At 42.9% G+C, this 20,000-nt stretch overlaps 3 protein-coding genes across 4 annotated transcripts in view; 1 reads left to right on the top strand and 2 right to left on the bottom strand.

Moving 5' to 3' along the window:
- LOC134440676 (connector enhancer of kinase suppressor of ras 2-like) overlaps positions 1–20,000 on the bottom strand; it is a 113,222-nt gene that overhangs the window by 63,851 nt on the left and 29,371 nt on the right. Inside the window, exons 6-7 of the mRNA XM_063190803.1 lie at positions 5,862–5,981; positions 5,098–5,157 (exon numbers count right to left, since the gene is read on the bottom strand). Of these exons, the coding sequence (XP_063046873.1) occupies positions 5,098–5,157; positions 5,862–5,981 (180 nt within the window). The remainder of the gene's footprint in view (positions 1–5,097; positions 5,158–5,861; positions 5,982–20,000) is intronic.
- On the top strand, positions 11,346–13,558 carry LOC134439812 (THAP domain-containing protein 2-like). 2 transcript variants are annotated; one of them, XM_063189719.1, is made up of 4 exons: positions 11,346–11,682; positions 12,008–12,165; positions 12,674–12,730; positions 12,833–13,558. In XM_063189719.1, the coding sequence occupies exons 1-4, from the start codon at positions 11,560–11,562 to the stop codon at positions 12,885–12,887; spliced, it is 393 nt and encodes a 130-aa protein (XP_063045789.1). In that variant the 5' UTR covers positions 11,346–11,559; the 3' UTR covers positions 12,888–13,558. The 2 variants fall into 2 exon arrangements, with proteins under 2 accessions (XP_063045789.1, XP_063045788.1); XM_063189718.1 differs by having other exon boundaries at positions 11,349–11,682; positions 12,855–13,558.
- LOC134439814 (THAP domain-containing protein 3-like) lies at positions 14,163–18,368 on the bottom strand. The gene is made up of 4 exons (XM_063189720.1): positions 18,004–18,368; positions 17,520–17,677; positions 16,964–17,020; positions 14,163–14,551 (listed from the first exon to the last, which is right to left on the bottom strand). The coding sequence occupies exons 1-4, from the start codon at positions 18,124–18,126 to the stop codon at positions 14,524–14,526; spliced, it is 366 nt and encodes a 121-aa protein (XP_063045790.1). The 5' UTR covers positions 18,127–18,368; the 3' UTR covers positions 14,163–14,523.

Raw genomic sequence — 20,000 nt, 5'->3', positions numbered from 1 at the left:
ATGCAAAAATCAGGCAAACTTGTTCCAACTCCGGATAAATCCTTTAAATAGCAAATGCAATGATCATGTCTTGCTTCTGCAGTATATACACGTCTGATTTTGCCATCACTCCATCTACAATTCTGCTGTGATGGTATTCCAACTAGCCTCACCTTTTAATCACCCCTCTCTCCCCATCTCACCCTGCCTAATGCCGAATAGCTGGTCTCCTAGGTAACCACTAGGTTGCATAGCAACGGGACGCAGTGCCCTGATATCCAATGAGAGTCAAATTTTGGGGTCAGAGCTCTGCCTCGGGGGGAGGGAAGATGCCACAAGGTGTATGAGCGTGCTCAGTGTCTTCCACTGTGCTGGGTGTGAAAGATACACTCAGTCAGATGCATTATGGGAACCAATCAGATAGGGGATTGCTTTTACCAAAGGTTTACAGTAGTCTAAATACCTTTAAGGTGACTGTAAGATGGCAATGTGGTTTTGCACCACCAGAAATCATATAGTTTAAAGAACTGAGTCAAAAGTAGACTACCACCAGCGTGGCTGTGTACGAGTTTTTAAGACTAAGTTCAGACATTGTTAAGCAGCTTATATGAATTGTAATTATATGAGAAAAAAGCACATTGTCTTAGTATGTGCACCATGGAGTTTTTCTTTAAAATTTCCAAAAGCACAAAATAGCTTCAGACCGTACACGGACCTGCCATGCACATAATAACATATTTCCAGCAAGGATTTCTCATTTGAATGCTCAGCAGAATACTCATTAACAGCTTGAATGATCATGTAAACACACACACACATACAGGGCCGCTGACTGCTTTTGCCAGGCCCAGGAAAAAAAAACATCTGAAAGGGCCCTCCCCTCAGTGCATACCATGTAACGAAGACCCAATGCTGGTACCCCTGATGCCACCCAAACCCAACACCCCTCCCCGGGCCCAGGAAAACTCACCCATTTGTACACACACACACACACACACACACACACACACACACACACACACACACACACACACACACACACACACACACACACACACACACACAGTATCACCTCTCTCTCTCTCTCGCTCTTCCTTCTTTACCATCCTCTCTCTCTCTCTCTCTCTCTCTCTCTCTCTCTCTCTCTCTCTCTCTCTCTCTCTCTCACACACACACACACACACAAATACACACACATAAATACACACAGCCATTCTTCTGGAAATGATCTCCCCATTGTCTAGAGTGGCCCAGACTGAGGGGCCGAGGAGAGGAGAGGCGCGTACGAGGGTGCGGGCTGGCAATCAGGCGTATCAAAGACGCCACTGAGTAGGCAGCCGGTGTAACATAATTGTGTCCTATCTCTTCTACCACAGGCCCCCGGCTGCTCTGCACAATACCAAAGCTGCCAATTTCACACAGACACGAAACACAATCGAGGTGGAATAGACTGTGGAATATTATCACGGAAATATCCAGTGGTGGTATCAGACATGCATACAAACATAGGGGTTTGTTGCACGCGTGCATGCAGACACACACATCTGTCCCTTCTCGCTCTCTCTCTTTCTCTGTCTCTGTGTCTGTCTGTCTCTCTCTCTCTCACACACACACACAAACACATACACACAGCACTAACATTAAATGTGCACACACAGACATCTCTCTCACACACAGTGTCCCTCTGATATCAGACACACAGTCTGTACATAATGCAGACATGATCAGGTCACCTTGCAGAGAAGACAGGAGCCCACGATAAAGATGACAACCATCTCCACATAAACACACACACACACACACACACACACACACACACACACACACACACACACACACACACACACACACACACACACACACACACACACACACACACACACACACACACACACACACACAGTCCCGTGTCTTTGCCTGTCAGTGTGCACGGCGCCAGTCCCATTATAAAGCCCACACATTAATCGCATGAAGCCTGTTGGCAACACACCAGCCCGCTCCTCAACTCAACAGACTGGCAGTGAATGCCACACGCACTCACACGCATGCACTCTCTCTCTCTCTCTCTCTCTCTCTCTCTCTCTCTCTCTCTCTCTCTCTCTCTCTCACACACACACGCACACACGCACACACACACACACACACACACACACACACACACACACACACACACACACACACACACACAGAAATGTGCATGGCACTCCGCCCTGGCACTGCATGACTGATGGCAGCCAGTGTGCCAGTCCACAGTCTGTGCCCTTGCCCCCATCCTGGATTATTCACCCAGCTGGCCCACCGAGAGAGCTGTGGGGGCCGCAAGGTAGTATGTGGATGTGTGAGTGTGCAATGGTTTGTGCGTGTGTGTTTGTGTTTGTGTGTGTGTGTGTGTGTGTGTGCGCGCGTGCGTGCGTGCGTGCGCGCGTGCTTGTGTACACTTTTGTGTACACGTGCGTGCTTGTGGCCTTGAGTGTGTATTTGGAGCAGTAATGTATTATTACTACCATCTCAAGACCATGGAGTGGACTCTGTAGTAAGTCCACCATATGAGGTTTGGACTAACTGGTCTCAGGGCTGGCCCAGTTGGTGAGGCCCTAGGCCAGAGACAGATCTCTCTATCCATCACTAATGTGTCTGTGGTGAAGACAGTGGGCTCCCCATATGGTGCTAAACATCTCCACATGCTGCTACAATAGCTGCAAATCTGCTGCTAAATGCCTGTTTGCACGACAAACTACCGTACATCAGTAGCGGTGACTATAACTCTATCTCCTTCAAATCTTGGTTATCATGAAGGATGCAACGTTAAAGGGACACTGTGTGAGATTTGTATTTGTTTTCTGCCTATTCACAAATGTTAAATTGTTCATGAATACTTACCACCACCATCAAATTCTAAGTAGTCATTATGACTGGAAAAATTGCACTTTTCATACATGAAAAGGGGGATCTTCTCCATGGTCCGCCATTTTGAATTTCCAAAAATAGCCATTTTTAGCTGCAAAAATAACTCTACTTGGACCATACTAGAAAATATTTGTTTATTACTTGGTAAACTTTCATGTAAATATCAAAATTGGCGATAGCCAACCCAGTTTCAATAAGCAGCATAGTTGCAGTACCTTTTTTGACCATTTCTTGCACAGTGTCCCTTTAAAGAACGTGGCAGCAGAATTGGGGCGATTTTCAGATTTCAGATTTTTCGATTCTATTATGTAAATAGAGAAATGTTAAAATCACTGTTCAACAGTCAAAATTCACTATGCTGAATTATGAATTGTTGACATGTTGTCCAAAAAGTGCCTACCAAGATATTTACTGTAAAAAATACAGTTGTACCGAATCCTGCAAGATTCTGCTTTATACTGAATCTGAAACCAAATACTGAATCGTACTCAGATCACTGAAACTGAACCCCATTAAAAAGGCAGAGTCCGGCCAAATCCAAAAACGAATTTTAGATTCAGTAACTGTGAGCGATAACTTAAAGGTTCTACCGAATACAAAATCCACTGCTTAAGATTTGGCCAAATCCTAAACTGAATATCAAATCCTACTCCAATCACTGAAACTGAACCCTGTCAACAAGGCAGAATCCGGCCGAATCAGAAACCGAATCTTGGATAAAAATAAACAAAAAAATCAGAACCTTAGCAAACATTTTCTTAAATCTATGAATATCTTGTATGTTAGCATGCTGAGGGTCGTCAACATGCACATTTAATGGCGTGGCATGATTCTAGAAGCTACCAGACCAGGCCAATGCATAATTTACACAACTTGGTGTCCTACATAGAGTAATTTCCGAGCCGGTTAGAAGTTTATGTTTGTCCTGGTTGACTTAATGTGGAGCCATTTGGAATGTTCCGGAGTGATGGGGGCAGTTCGAGCACATGCAGGGGCAGCTGGGCTGCCAATGCTGAAATGAGCATTCCGGAGTGATCTCCCATCATGCTCGGAGAGAGCCGGCTAGCAGCCGCGCCTGGGGGGGTTGGGCCACATTGGCCAGTCACATCACGGCACATCACACACACTCATGCGTACACTGTAAACACACACACAGGGACGCACGCACGCACACACACACACACACACACACACACACACACACACACACACACACACACACACACACACACACACACACACACACATAAATAAATGGGCACACAAACATACAAATACACACGTACAAATACATTATGCTAACAACTAGTCTGCATTAGTATTTTGTGCATTCTCCCCCCCCCCCCACACACATACACACATACACACATACGCGCACACACACACACACACACACACACACACACACACACACACACACACACACACACACACACACACACACACACACACACACACACACGCACATAAATAAATGGGCACACAAACATACAAATACACACGTACAAATACATTATGCTAACAACTAGTCTGCATTAGTATTTTGTGCATTTCTACAGACTAGTAAAAATACTGTGTGTACAAACAACCCCCCCTCCCACACACACACACACACACACACACACACACACACACACACACACACACACACACACACACACACACACACACACACACACACACACACACACGCATACACACGCACACGCACACTTCCAGAGTATGTGAGTGGGGAGCATCTGTGACTGTGTTGTGGTGCCCCAAGCTCGGCCATGTGTTGGTTTGTCACATGCCTCTACACTGCAACTGTTTCATCACCACACACACACAAACACGCACGCACACACACACACACACACACACACACACACACACACACACACACACACACACACACACACACACACACGAGTAGGAAAGGGAGTGAATTAGTCACACACACACACACACACACACACACACACACACACACACACACACACACACACACACACACACACACACACACACACACGCACGCGTGCACGCACGCACACACACACACACACACACACTCATGTTTTATGACTGAGGTGAGGTAAATGTTTTTTGCTGCCTGACTGAGCGTAATCTCCTGGCAGAGGGAGGGATGGAGAGATTGAACAGAGGCACTTAAGGAGGAAGAGAGCAAAATATTGGAAGAAGGGAAAGAGGGAAATAGTGCACACTTACATTTTCTGTGGTCCCTGTGATCACGTGCAAGCCATCGTATGTGGACTTGATGTACATGCCCTGAAACACACCCAAACATATTGCATCCTTTTCTATTAGTTTGCAATTGTTAGTCAATTGCAGAGTCTGGAAGTTGAGGTCTAGAAGAAGCCACTCAGTGCTTAAGAAAACAGTATTGATTTATCTAAAAGCTAACATTTGACCTTTACAAGGGCTAACCTTGTGCTTTTTACGAGAAACTTTCAGAGCTGAATGGTTTATACTTTAAATAGTGAGCACATTCGGCCATAGATTCTTCGGGTATTACCAGATTCCCATGCGAACGTTTATCACGGTTAAGTTGAGAATCTGCACTCTCAATATGCCATCGGGTCTGCTAGCACAGTGGTTCCCAACCTATGGGTCGGGACCCAACCTATGGGTCGCCAAAGATCCACAGAGGGTCGCCAAGCCTTCTTGATTTTAAGGGGTTTAAATTACCTTAAATAGCCGATGTTGAATAAATGTAAATGACAAAGCATTTATTTAAATATTTATGTAAAATGTAAATGTAAACATTTATTCTATATTTGACCAAAGACAAATAAAGGAATAAAATAAAAAAGAGGGTATCCCTCCTTGTCGTGCGGGCGCTCGCGCAGTTGGGTCACCAAAGCTTACAATGGTAAAAACATGGGTCCCTGAAGAAAAAGGTTGGGAACCACTGTGCTAGCAGACTGTTTTTCTGTGTTTGGTCACTGGCGTGTGTGGCATGACATGCGTACCAGGCCTTCGCTGGGCATGATGTTGGTGAGGTGCACCACCTCCAGATGGGCCGACTGGGACACCAGGGAGTCCGAGGACAGGGAGATGATGTGGTCACAGATCCCCGACAGGGTCTTACACTGCAGGCAGAGAGAGGAAGGGGAGAGGGGGAGCGAGAGAGAGAGAGAGAGAGAGAGAGAGAGAGAGAGAGAGAGAGAGAGAGAGAGAGAGAGAGAGAGAGAGACAGAAAGAAAGACAGATAGACAGACAGGAGAGGGAGAAAGGGAGAAGGAGAGAGGGGGGAACACAGAGAAATAAATGTAGAGAATTTAGGGAATCAATGTGACTCAGAGTCATGTCATTGCAATAGATTTGTTAAATTCATATAAACTTTACAGCATGTCAAAGAAAATGGAAAGATGACAATGGAAATGAAAAACAATGTGTGACAGACAGATAGCATGGCTGTGTGAAAGCAGGGATCATTGATAGGACAATAGCGAGAGGAAAGGCTGTCCAATCTGCCCTCCTCACTGGAGGTGTTTCAGAACTCATTTACGGAGAGACCAACCTATCAGCTGCCGCACCTGCTCTCCTTTCTCCTCAATCGCTCTCTAGCTCTCATTCTCTCTCTTTCTTTTTATGTGTTCCCTCACTCTCACTCTCTGTCCCTTTTTTATGAATCTCTCATGCCCTCAGAATAACAAACTGATGAAGAGGCAAGCTATTTCTGTCTTATACTGGCCATTAAGACTATGACATAACACAACTTGCAAAAACACAAAAAAACTTGCAAAAACATACACCGGAACAAACCCGGAAACAAACAAGCACACACACACATAACGCCTGATGACAAATGACGTTTGCTTGAATAAGAATACATGATTTTATACCGGAGATGAGTCACAATTTTGTTGTAGGAAGTTTTTTTAAGATACGGCTAAACTCAACTTCAGTAGTGACTGTAGTTAAAGTCTTGCCAAATATCCCAAAGGCTTGACATACTGTAGTTCTACAGGCTCTGAAGAAGACAGTAGTCGCAATGCGTTAGTCCATCATTCTTGTTACAAGAGGTCAGGGCTTCAAAATAAGGAAAAGAAAGAAAGCATATACTACACAAATGCACAGTGTACCATCAGACGCTGTAAGGACACACTCACAAACCATTTTAAGGTTATCTTTACAGCAAGGTCAATATTGTTGGTTGTTTCATTATTTTACCACTTGGTATAGAACATACATACTCAGAGGAGTAGGAAAGTTGCACAGGAATGATCGCACACACACATTGTACTGACAGATCTGTGCTTAAGAACAGTTGATAAACGAGGTCCCTAGATTTCTTGACCGATCAATGACATTTACTCAAGATGTGCACCATCAACCAACGACTAAACCAATTGGATGAGCATTTGATTGATGATGTTGCTAGCTATATGTCCATAGCACTATCCAGTTAAGGAACAACCTCTGAAGGTCAGTGGCTACAACGCAACCAAAGGAGGAGCAGTCTATTGAGTCTATTGACCACCAGTCATGAACTGCAAAGAGCCAATGCTATGGTGCTATGTGTTTATATGCAACAGTTCAGGTTGAGATAGAAACTCAGGGGTTGAAGGCTCCTGACACTAAACACTCCTGCAAGCAGGAGCGTTGCTAAGGTTTTGGAGTCCCTAAGCATAACTGATCAGGAGACCCTCCTCATAATTAAAAAAATAACAATAATCACGAATTGAGTAATGGGGTAGGCCTATACATTTTTTTAAAGAAAGTGATGGGCCTTTTTGAAAACTTATATATATACTAGAGATGCACCATCTCTAGTGATGAGAGAGATAGAGATGATCCGGTTCCGGATCCGGATCCGGCAGGATAATAGGGTTTTTCACAGGATCCGGTTCCAGGATCCAGGATCCGGTAGCCGAGGCTTTTCAGTCAAAATAGTTTGAGTCAGCGTGATAAAAAGGGCCCACGTGTGCGAGTAGGCTATGTGTTTCAACACTTTCGTAGGATCCGGTATCCGGTTCCGGATCCGGCAGGATCTTAAGCAGTGGATCCGGTATCCGGCAGGATCCTAAAAATCAGGATCTGGTGCATCTCTAGTATATACTGTATATTTTGTCATGACGTTTTTTTGTCAATCTCAATTTAGGAGGCCCCAATTTTGGGGGCAAAGTGGTTGAGGCCCTAAGCGTTCTGTGTACTCTGCTGATGCCTAGCGGCGGCCCTGCATGCAAGGCCATGGTTGGAGGTAAAAATCCCTCATAGAATAGATTCCGCACTCGTGGGACTAATCTGCGCTTCCACATGACCTCTAGACAGAGAAATATCTGTCTCTTCAGCCAATCAAAATTACATTGATAATGACAAACAACACTCGATCCAAAAGATGAATAATTAGAACATTGCGCTGGTGACTGGAGAACGGTTAACTGACAATTGGCTATTCCTATTTTTATCCAAGTGTGCACGTGCATACTTGCCTGCACACACATGCACGCATACACATGCACATGCACACGCATGCACATACACACACACACACACACACACACACACACACACACACACACACACACACACACACACACACACACACACAAAGCACACATTTATAAACACGACTCGCTAAACATAGCTTAATGGCTCCCAAACAAGAGAGAGACTCATTCACATTCCGAGCCATTACCATTGCTAAAGTCAGAGTCATTATCAGGCATCCATCTTTTCCATAATTATGGCTCCAAAATGACCCGACACAACAACTTTGGCTGAACTATGCCCCCCCGGCTTAATGATGACTGGTGAGAGCCAGCATCAACTTTGACGCCAAACAGATTTTAATTGGCCAAAGCTGCAAATTCCCTCTGCCCCCAACCCTCCACCTCCTTCCCCCCCTCCTCCTCCTGGTTCCCTGGTTCCCTCCCTCCCTCGCTACCTCTCTTTGTCTCTCTCTGCTGTTTGCATCAGCAGAGCGGAGAGAGAAAGCTGACATGAAATTATCTGAAAATCTGACCTGGTTTATAATGAGCTATTACAAGATTAGAGTTATTTTTAATGGGGAGACCGAGAGCAGCCGATTCTCTTCAAAGACAAATGTGCACGGGCCCTACACATTAATTGGCCTCGCTATTAAAAAAGACGATCAAGAACAAGCATGCCTCCGGTCATTGATGTGCTGCATAGGAGGACACTGGCACACACACATACACAACCTACATTCACTCGTGTCTCTCTTGGGAGAAGGTAAACTTCCCTTCTCACTGTTTTCGCGGCCTTTGTAGAGACTATGCAATGGAAAAATGCGCTGTTTATTTCATGGGCCTGTCAGCGCACTGTGAGACATGGGGCTGATTTCAGCTGATTAGCGGAGGAGCTGACTCCATGATGCCTAATTTGTAACTATTGATAACCGCAGAGTGTCCATGAAGCTGTTGATGAGAGTAATGAATGTAGCAGGTGTCTTGAAATAGTGTAACTGTTGAGTCTGACGTTTTAGTTTATGTTTCAGTGTATGTCAGGCCGTGTTTATTTTTTATGCAAAAAGCACTTACATTTTTGATCATTTCGACTCCTGAAGCTACACGAACCTGACTCTCGCCAGATGGTTGGGTTCATGGACAAAGAAAACAATGTACAAAGGCCACAAAACAACAATAAAGTGTTAAGAGTTGCTAATTCAGATGCACTCTACAGGAAAGGTCAAAGCAGGCTCTACTTCCTAAACTCTACTCTACTTCCCTTCAGTGTCTGCAACAGACTCCTGCTGATGTTTTAACGGTCTGTCATGGCTAGTGTCCTAACCTATGCTATTGCCTTTTGGGGTGGTAGCATTAGGTAGGGGGATGCCGGACACCTTGACAAGCTGGTGAGGAAAGCTGGGTCTGTGGTGGGCATGGAACTGGAGGATCTCACTACAACAGTCGAGAAGAGGACGCTGAGCAGACTGTACTCCATACTTGAAAATGACAGACACCCCCTGCACCCGATTCTGGCCAATCAGAGGAGCCTGTTGAGCAACAGACTCTGTGCCATCCTCTGTCGGACAGACAGACTACGGAAGTCTTTTTCCCCAGTGCCATCCAGCTCTTCAGCACCACACAGAAGGATACAATGAAAGAGATCATCATTGGTGACTGGACGGCATAAACCAACCCCCTACACTTGCACACTCAATCTGCAACAACCCACCCCTGATTCTTTTCCTCTGTGCAGCAGCTACACTTCAACCCACCCCCCTCCCCATGGCACAAGCGCCTGCACTACACAGGACAACATCCCACTACATCCAAAGACAGAACAATCACCCACTATAGCCCACCTCACCAATCTCACCCCCTGGAATAGCTGCTTTGTACTACTTGGCATTTGCATTGTTACTCTTAATGAACTGAGGGACTCCTATCATGGTTAATAATTTGTACTACACTGGCTTTTTAATTTTTATTGCACTGAGGGAACCCAGAACTTTTTAATGCAATATAAATATGTATATAAAATATGTATATACAGTGGTGCTCATATGTTTACATACCCCAGCAGAATATACGCTTTCTTGACGATTTCTCACAAAATATGAAGGATTACACAAAACCTTTTTTTTCACTCAATGCTAGTGACTGGGTTAAGATATTTATTAGCAATCTTCTGTGTTTACTCTTTCAAAAGAATGATCACAACCCAAACTATCCAAATAACCCTGTTCAAAAGTTTACATACCCTAGTTTCTAATGCTGAATATGGCCCTGTTTAACATCAGGGACCGCTCTAAATTGTTTGTGGTAGTTGTTGATAAGGCTCTTAATGTTCTCAGATGACAAAACAGCACATTCTTCCTGGCAGAATGGTTGTTTCCTATAATATTTTTGGGTGTCTTGCTGGAACCTCACATTTGAGGTTTCCCCTGAATGGCTCAATGATGTTGAGATCAGGAGAGTGAGACGGTCGCTCAAAAACTTCATTTTATTCTTTCTGAAGCTAATGACGGGTTGATTTGGCTTTCTGTGTTGAAATATTGTCATGTTGGCATGTCCAAACAATGGACCATGTGCAGTTTCAAGGCTGATGTGTGTCAAGTTTCCTCCAGTATTTTTCACAAGGCAATGTATTCATCATTCTGCGAGTATGGATCAAAAGTATAATGCATTTGTAACTCAAATGTCCCCATGAAATCAGTGGTCCATGACCATGTTTCACAGAAGGGTATGGTGTAACTTTCATCATAGGCTCCGTTGACTGTTCTCCAAATGGTACTGTTAATAGTGGCTGAAAAAAGTTCCATATTGATCTCATTTTTCCAAATGACATTGTCACAGGCATTCTGATGCTTCTCACTATGCTATTTGGTGTATCAAAAGCAAAATAACATGTTTGCATTTTTCGCAGTAATGGCTTTCTCCTGGCAACACCCAACAGCCCATCTTTCCTCAAGTGCCTCTTTGCTGTACTGTTGTCCTATGCACGATCTGATATCGCCAAGTAATTAACACTCCTGGACCGATGTGAAAACGTTCGTCCAGGATTAATGTTATAGCCAACCAATCAGGGGTCATTAGAGGTGGGATCATTAGAGGTGGTACGTCATCAACAGGGCGACTAGCATTTCCAAATATTCGCCTTATTTTGTGCCACCCAGAACGTTCTAAAGACGTTGAGGGGTACACTTCAGGAGTGCATTCGGCAACGCACCATGGCGCCTCAGTGTTGTGTGCCCAAATGTGCGTCCTCAAAGAGAAAAAATCCTACCGTGGACAGACTTTCCACCGTTTCCCCAAAGAGCAGGCACTTCGCCGTGAATGGATAAATCACGTCAAGAGGGATCCTGGTCCATATTTCAAGGTAAGATGCGAAATTGTGTTCAATCATACGCATTAGCTAGCACAAATAAGCTAGCTCGCCAAACTTGTCATGACTCATGTAGCCTAATGAAGCGAATGCCTCGATGAAATAAAAAAAATATGAATGTGTAATTACACAACGCTACATTCATATGATATTTCCAGATCGCTATTTCAAGATTATGCTTTTAATTGTATGGTAAGCGATCCGATGGCCACCGATTTTGTGCTACCAGAACCAGTAGCATAGGGCAGGCCTACTTGTGCTAAAATCAAGTTGTTTTGCTAACGAACTAAAATGCATACCCTGGTATTTATGGTTACAGATCAACGCTGAGACCAAGGTTTGCTCTGAGCACTTTGAGAAGCGGTGTTTTGTAAAGACCGCCCGTGGTATCACAGAGCTTATAAAGGATGCTGTGGCAACTTTGTTCGCCTGGACTTCAGAGAGGCCAAAGAGGAGAATCATCATTCGCAGACCGAGGTTACTTTGTTCAGTCAATATTCAACTGACATGTGTCTACCAACCCTCATAATAATAATAATAATAATAATAATAAAAATAAAAATAATAATAGAGAATAGTTCACCATAGGAATAGCCTACATTTAAATTTAGACAAAAGACTGGAGAATTAATTTATGTGCTGGAGATATAACTTATTTGTATGCATTGATCATGTCCTCCTGAGTCATGAGCCAAAGATTTCAAACTGTGATGTTATTACATTGCATTACATTTCACTTAGCTGACACTTTAATTTTATTCAAGCGATATTGTTTGTCAGGGTATTGGTTACAGTCCCTGGAGCAATGTGTCAATGAGCTGTGTTAGGTGCCTTTCTCAAGGATACTTCAGCCATGAAGATGTCAGTAGAGGTCAGGGGGATTCGAACCTGCAAATCCCAGATTTAAAGACCAACTCTCTAACCACTAGGCCACGGTTGCCCTGTGTATGTTGTGACTCTCCTGTCCTTTGTGTTTCTTTTTCAGTACGGATTCCATGGAGGTGGATGAAAACCAGCCTGATGTGAGAAGGGATGCCTTGAGGTAAGTTAATGAATTGTATTTAGTTGTGCCATAGTTTGTAATTCATTACTGCATTCAGTTTTATATCAGTTAGGAATTGACCGTTTGATTCACAACTAGTAGTGTTGTCTTGTTGTCCCTCCAGCACAGATGTACCTCCTCCACAGCCATACCATGATTATGCTGTTCCACCGCTGACACCAGAGGGACAACTTGAGGCGGCACGCAAGCACATCATAGAGCAAGACAAGTTAATAGCACAACTTAAAGGGACACTGTGTGAGATTTTTATTTGTTTATTTCCAGAATGCATGCTGCCCATTCACTAATGTTAACTTTTTCATGAATACTTACCACCAGCATCAAATTCTAAGTATTCATTATGACTAAAATTGCACTTTTCATACATTAAAAGGGGGATCTTCTCCATGGTCCGTCATTTTGAATTTCCAAAAATAGCCATTTTTAGCTGCAAAAATGACTGTACTTGGACCATATTTGAAAATATTTGTTTATTACTTTCATGTAAAGATCAAATTTGGCAATAGGCAGCCCAGTTTCAATGTGCAGCATAGTTGCAGTACCTTTTTTTGACCATTTCCTGCACAGTGTCCCTTTCAAGATAAAGTGTTCAGTGTGTCAAGATTCCAGTGATGATAGTCAGATGTCATTTTACACAGGATTCCCAGACTATGCCACCTTTAAAGCTGTATATATGGCTCTACAGCCCACAGCCACAAGCATAGTTGGATGGAGTCAGGCTCAAAGGCTTAAACAAACAGGGGTACAGGTCATTAGACAGGCATTTAATATCCCCAAACTAGCAACTATGGACCAGTTATTTCTCTCTCTTTCTCTTTCGCCTCAGACAGGGTTTTGCTGAGCAGGACCTTGCGGTGCGCTTTGGTGTGTCACAGTCAACTGTGAGCAGAATCTGTGTCACCTGGACTAACTATCTATACATTTTAGGATCTCTCCCCATTTGGCCTTCAAAAGCCACAGTAGATGAATGTATGCCTACTTGTTTTCAAAACACTTACCCAGACACCAGAGTCATTCTAGACTGTACAGAAATATATGTGCAAATGCCTAGTTTGAAGGTACTTAACTCCGAAATCTATTCCCATTACAAGGGCAACCCAACTTTCAAAAGGCCTGATTGGTATTGCCCCGTCTGGTGAGGTGTCATTCGTTAGTGACCTGTACACAGGCTCCATATCCGACAAGGAGATTACAGAATTGTCCGGCATCCTGGCAATGCTTGAAGAAGGCGATTTAGTCATGGCAGACGAAGGGTTTCTGATTAAGGAAATGCTATCAAAATGAAATGTCTCCCTTGTGACTCCACCCTTTTTAGGCCCAAGTGGCACTTTCAATGCAGATGAAGTACCAGAAACACAAACAAGCGCAAGACTTCGTATTCGTGTTGAACGTGCGATAAGGAGAATCCACATATATGATGGCGTCATACCCATGACACTAGTAGGCTCTGTTAACCAGATGTGGGCAGTGAGTGCAATGTTAACAAACGTCCAAGGCCCATTATTCTGAAATTATGAAAAATTCAGTCACAAGTGAAATAGGAAACATACATTGAATTGATGTTTATTTCTACAAATCTCTCATGCTTTAAGTGTGCATCATAGATCATCTTATTATACTAAATAATATATTATATTATGCATACATCACTTCTCTCTGAAATTGTAATAAACAAATCTGTGAAATCCAATCATTTGTTTTGTTTACTGACTGACTTTTTTCTACAGTGCAGGCAGGAAGGAGGAGAAAAAAAAAACTATTGAGTTTAGCGTTCATCTCTTGGTCATGGGAAAGCTCCACCTGTAATAGATCAGAAAACAAAACATTAGAAAAATGTTGTTTACAGCATATGGGTCAATGACATTTTTTTGTGTGGCAGAGGTCAGGTGATGTAATCACAGCTAGAACCATATTGTATTAATTATTTAAATTATTTGAATACTGAAATGTACCACCCTGATACTGATATGTTTGTTAGATCCATATTGAGGCTTACAGTCCTCTTGGCGCAAGTAACTTAAGTAATGCAACTGTAGTGTAATGCCATGCATTTTAAATATATTAACATTGTAGTGTACGGGATTATTTTGAAAAGACAGTAACATGTGATCAGTAATGCATTACTGTTTTTGAGTAACTTGCCCAACACTGGTAATGACTAGAGTAACTAACTAACACCAAAGTCACTATGACTTCAGTACAAACACAAATAAGGTGTGGAAGTAGCACGTCTGCACTAGGCTGCTCTAATCAGATTTTCTGTCATAATTGAGATGGCTAAACTGGTAGTATTAGCTGCTGATGAATAAGCTTTAATTGCGCTATCAGGCTACACTACTCTAAAAGGCAGCCATCAGTCTGCTACTTCTCCACTCTACCCACCAAAGGCAACTACGTATTTGGTCAAAACGGACTTAAAATTGATATAACAAACTTCTTGATTACTATCCTAGCTAGATTGGAATGTCCTGTAAAGCTAACTCTTGGGCACGTTGGTAGTTGCTAGCAAAATAGCTATGCAGCTTAACAGATATGCAGCACTAGTCCAGGATGAATGTGATGCTGTATCAGTCCAGGACTAAAGATAAGCAACAACACTCCAGGATGAATGTGGCACTGTATCAGTCCAGGATGAATGTGTCACTGTATCAGTCCAGGACTAAAGATAAGTAACAGCAGTCCAGGATGAATGTGGCACTGTATCAGTCCAGGACTGAAGATGGGTAACAACACTCCAGGATGAATGTGATGCTGTATCAGTCCTGGACTAAAGATAAGTAACAGCAGTCCAGGATGAATGTGGCACTGTATCAGTCCTGGACTAAAGATAAGTAACAGCAGTCCAGGATGAATGTGATGCTGTATCAGTCCAGGATGAATGTGGCACTGTATCAGTCCTGGGCTAAAGATAAGTAACAACAGTCCAGGATGAATGTGATGCTGTATCAGTCCTGGACAACAGATAAGTATTGTGCATTTTTTGACCACTGTGTGGTCAAAACAGGTACTGCAACTATGCTGTTCATTGAAACTGGATTACCTATTGCCAAATTTGATCTTTTCATGAAAGTTTACTAAGTAATGAGGTAGGCTAAAATGGCCCAAGTATAGTCATTTTTGCAGCTAAAAATGGCTATTTCTGGTATTTCAAAATGTCGGACCATGGAGAAGATCCCCTTTTTCATGTATGAAAAGTGCCATTTTCCCAGTCATAATGAATACTTAGAATTTGATGGTGGTGGTAAGTATTCATGAAAAAGGTAACATCAGTGAATGGGTGGCATGAATTCTGGAAATAAACAACTAACATTTCACACAGTGGACCTTTAACAACAGTTCCAGGATGAATGTTCTGTAGAGTAGAGTATAACTTGAACGATCTTAGAGGGAAATTAAGGAATGTTGTATCGGCCTTGAATTAACAAGTAGTGGTAAGTGAGACTGATGATGAAACATGGTCCAGGACAAAAGTGATGAACTAAGCTTCTGCCCCTCTACTTTGATAGCACAAATAAAGGTGTGGAAGTAGCACGTCTGCACTAGGCTGCTCTAATCAGATTTTCTGTCATAATTGAGATGGCTAAACTGGTAGTATTAGCTGCTGATGAATAAGCTTTAATTGCGCTATCAGGCTACACTACTCTAAAAGGCAGCCATCAGTCTGCTACTTCTCCACTCTACCCACCAAAGGCAACTACGTATTTGGTCAAAACGGACTTAAAATTGATATAACAAACTTCTTGATTACTATCCTAGCTAGATTGGAATGCCCTGTAAAGCTAACTCTTGGGCACGTTGGTAGTTGCTAGCAAAATAGCTATGCAGCTTAACAGATATGCAGCACTAGTCCAGGATGAATGTGATGCTGTATCAGTCCAGGACTAAAGATAAGCAACAACACTCCAGGATGAATGTGGCACTGTATCAGTCCTGGGCTAAAGATAAGTAACAACAGTCCAGGAAGAATGTGATGCTGTATCAGTCCTGGGCTAAAGATAAGCAACAACACTCCAGGATGAATGTGGCACTGTATCAGTCCTGGGCTAAAGATAAGTAACAGCAGTCCAGGATGAATGTGATGCTGTATCAGTCCTGGACAACAAGACAACACTACTAGTTGTGAATCAAACGGTCAATTCCTAACTGATATAAAACTGAATGCAGTAATGAATTACAAACTATGGCACAACTAAATACAATTCATTAACTTACCTCAAGGCATCCCTTCTCACATCAGGCTGGTTTTCATCCACCTCCATGGAATCCGTACTGAAAAAGAAACACAAAGGACAGGAGAGTCACAACATACACAGGGCAACCGTGGCCTAGTGGTTAGAGAGTTGGTCTTTAAATCTGGGATTTGCAGGTTCGAATCCCCCTGACCTCTACTGACATCTTCATGGCTGAAGTATCCTTGAGAAAGGCACCTAACACAGCTCATTGACACATTGCTCCAGGGACTGTAACCAATACCCTGACAAACAATATCGCTTGAATAAAATTAAAGTGTCAGCTAAGTGAAATGTAATGCAATGTAATAACATCACAGTTTGAAATCTTTGGCTCATGACTCAGGAGGACATGATCAATGCATACAAATAAGTTATATCTCCAGCACATAAATTAATTCTCCAGTCTTTTGTCTAAATTTAAATGTAGGCTATTCCTATGGTGAACTATTCTCTATTATTATTTTTATTTTTATTATTATTATTATTATGAGGGTTGGTAGACACATGTCAGTTGAATATTGACTGAACAAAGTAACCTCGGTCTGCGAATGATGATTCTCCTCTTTGGCCTCTCTGAAGTCCAGGCGAACAAAGTTGCCACAGCATCCTTTATAAGCTCTGTGATACCACGGGCGGTCTTTACAAAACACCGCTTCTCAAAGTGCTCAGAGCAAACCTTGGTCTCAGCGTTGATCTGTAACCATAAATACCAGGGTATGCATTTTAGTTCGTTAGCAAAACAACTTGATTTTAGCACAAGTAGGCCTGCCCTATGCTACTGGTTCTGGTAGCACAAAATCGGTGGCCATCGGATCGCTTACCATACAATTAAAAGCATAATCTTGAAATAGCGATCTGGAAATATCATATGAATGTAGCGTTGTGTAATTACACATTCATATTTTTTTTTATTTCATCGAGGCATTCGCTTCATTAGGCTACATGAGTCATGACAAGTTTGGCGAGCTAGCTTATTTGTGCTAGCTAATGCGTATGATTGAACACAATTTCGCATCTTACCTTGAAATATGGACCAGGATCCCTCTTGACGTGATTTATCCATTCACGGCGAAGTGCCTGCTCTTTGGGGAAACGGTGGAAAGTCTGTCCACGGTAGGATTTTTTCTCTTTGAGGACGCACATTTGGGCACACAACACTGAGGCGCCATGACAGCTGGTGCGTTGCCGAATGCACCCCTGAAGTGTACCCCTCAACGTCTTTAGAACGTTCCGGGTGGCACAAAATAAGGCGAATATTTGGAAATGCTAGTCGCCCTGTTGATGACGTACCACCTCTAATGATCCCACCTCTAATGACCCCTGATTGGTTGGCTATAACATTAATCCTGGACGAACGTTTTCACATCGGTCCAGGAGTGTTAATTACTTGGCGATATCAGATCGTGCGTTGTCCTATATTTCCCCTGAAGTTATTTTTTGGTTGTCCTATGCCTCCTGAACAATTTCCCTTGCAATGATCATTGCAATGCAATGATTCCCTTGCCCAATGGCTTGATTTCAACCAAACCCCCTCATATTGCATTTCTGAATTGAAATTCCAACAGTGCCAACATGACAATATTTCGACACAGAAAGCCAAATCAACCCGTCATTAGCTTCAGAAAGAATAAAATGAAGGTTTTTTAGCGACCATCTCACTCTCCTGATCTCAACATCATTGAGCCACTCAGGGAAAACCTCAAATGTGAGGTTCCAGCAAGACACCCAAAAATATTATAGGAAACAACCGTTCTGCCAGGAAGAATGTGCTGTTTTATCATCTGAGAATATTAAGAGCCTTATCCACAACTACCACAAACAATTTAGAGCGGTCCTTGATGTTAAACAGGGCCATATTCAGCATCAGAAACTAGGGTATGTAAACTTTTGAACAGGGTCATTTGGGTAGTTTGGGGTGTGATCATGCTTTTGAAAGAGTAAACACAGAAGATTGCTAATAAATATCTTAAGTCAGTCACTAGCAATGAGTGAAAAAAAAAAGGTTTTGTGGAATCCTTCATATTTTGTGAGAAATCGCCAAGAAAGTGTATATTCTGCTGGGGTATGTAAACATATGAGCACCACTGTATGGCCTTTGTGTATGTTCCCTATTTGTGTAGTTTTGTCATCTGACAAGACACCTTAATTCCCTCTCTACTCTGTACAGTATGCAAACATGGCAGTTTCACTGTTTCACAATATACTGTAGGTTTTTTTTTCAATTTCTGTGTGCCTACAGATCTTACTTTTGTGTTTGCGTGGTGAACTGAGGCTGTTGCTCGACTTTTCTCATCATTTTGTAGACGTTGTACTTTTTTGTGAATACATTTTTTGTCACCAAGCTTTCGAAAAATGCTGCACTGGGGACGCTCTTAGCTTGTCATGACCAACCTAGCACTGCCCTGCCAGTGATGCCTGCGACGCTAATGCAACACATTAGAGGTAGCAGAGCTGTGTGAATGTTAGGCTGAGAAGAGAACGGTATATGGGAGAAATGGAGGCAACGCGACCTCAAGATGAAAAGTATCAGGACAGAACATCCCTCCCTCGCATCCGCAAGCTTTGATAACACCTTCGAGATAAGTAGAACTACACAGCCTTTCAGCCCTAGTAGGTCTAGTACTGGTATAGAAATGGATAGGAAAATGGCTCTCTTTAATGTACGCTTAACAAATCTAATTTATTTAGAGCCAGTATTAATATTTGTGTGTGTGTGTGTGTGTGTGTGTGTGTGTGTGTGTGTGTGTGTGTGTGTGTGTGTGTGTGTGTGTGTGTGTGTGTGTGTGCACGCACAAAAACACACACGTGCGCACCCACACGCGCGCGCACACACACACACACACACACACACACACACACACACACACACACACACACACACACACACACACACACACACACACACACACACACATGTACAAAGTGCAGAGGTGCAAAACCCACCTGGATCCCGCCAGATGGACACACAAATATACACACATATAATAAGTGTGATGAAGCGGCACTATAAACACATC

Source organism: Engraulis encrasicolus, chromosome 23 (genome assembly GCF_034702125.1).
Source record: "Engraulis encrasicolus isolate BLACKSEA-1 chromosome 23, IST_EnEncr_1.0, whole genome shotgun sequence".
Lineage (NCBI taxonomy): Eukaryota > Metazoa > Chordata > Actinopteri > Clupeiformes > Engraulidae > Engraulis > Engraulis encrasicolus.
Note: the sequence above shows the minus strand (reverse complement) of the source record. Positions and strands in the feature narration are given on the sequence as shown.

Coding starts and splice junctions, on each gene's coding strand:
- LOC134439812 (XM_063189718.1), top strand. CDS start 11,560: ATGTGCGTCCTCAAAGAGAAAAAATCCTACCGTGGACAGACTTTCCAC. Junction 11,683..12,007: donor ATCCTGGTCCATATTTCAAG/GTAAGATGCGAA, acceptor TTATGGTTACAG/ATCAACGCTGAGACCAAGGT. Junction 12,166..12,673: donor ATCATCATTCGCAGACCGAG/GTTACTTTGTTC, acceptor TTTCTTTTTCAG/TACGGATTCCATGGAGGTGG.
- LOC134439814 (XM_063189720.1), bottom strand. CDS start 18,126: ATGTGCGTCCTCAAAGAGAAAAAATCCTACCGTGGACAGACTTTCCAC. Junction 17,021..17,519: donor ATCATCATTCGCAGACCGAG/GTTACTTTGTTC, acceptor TTTCTTTTTCAG/TACGGATTCCATGGAGGTGG. Junction 14,552..16,963: donor GTGAGAAGGGATGCCTTGAG/GTAAGTTAATGA, acceptor GATCTATTACAG/GTGGAGCTTTCCCATGACCA.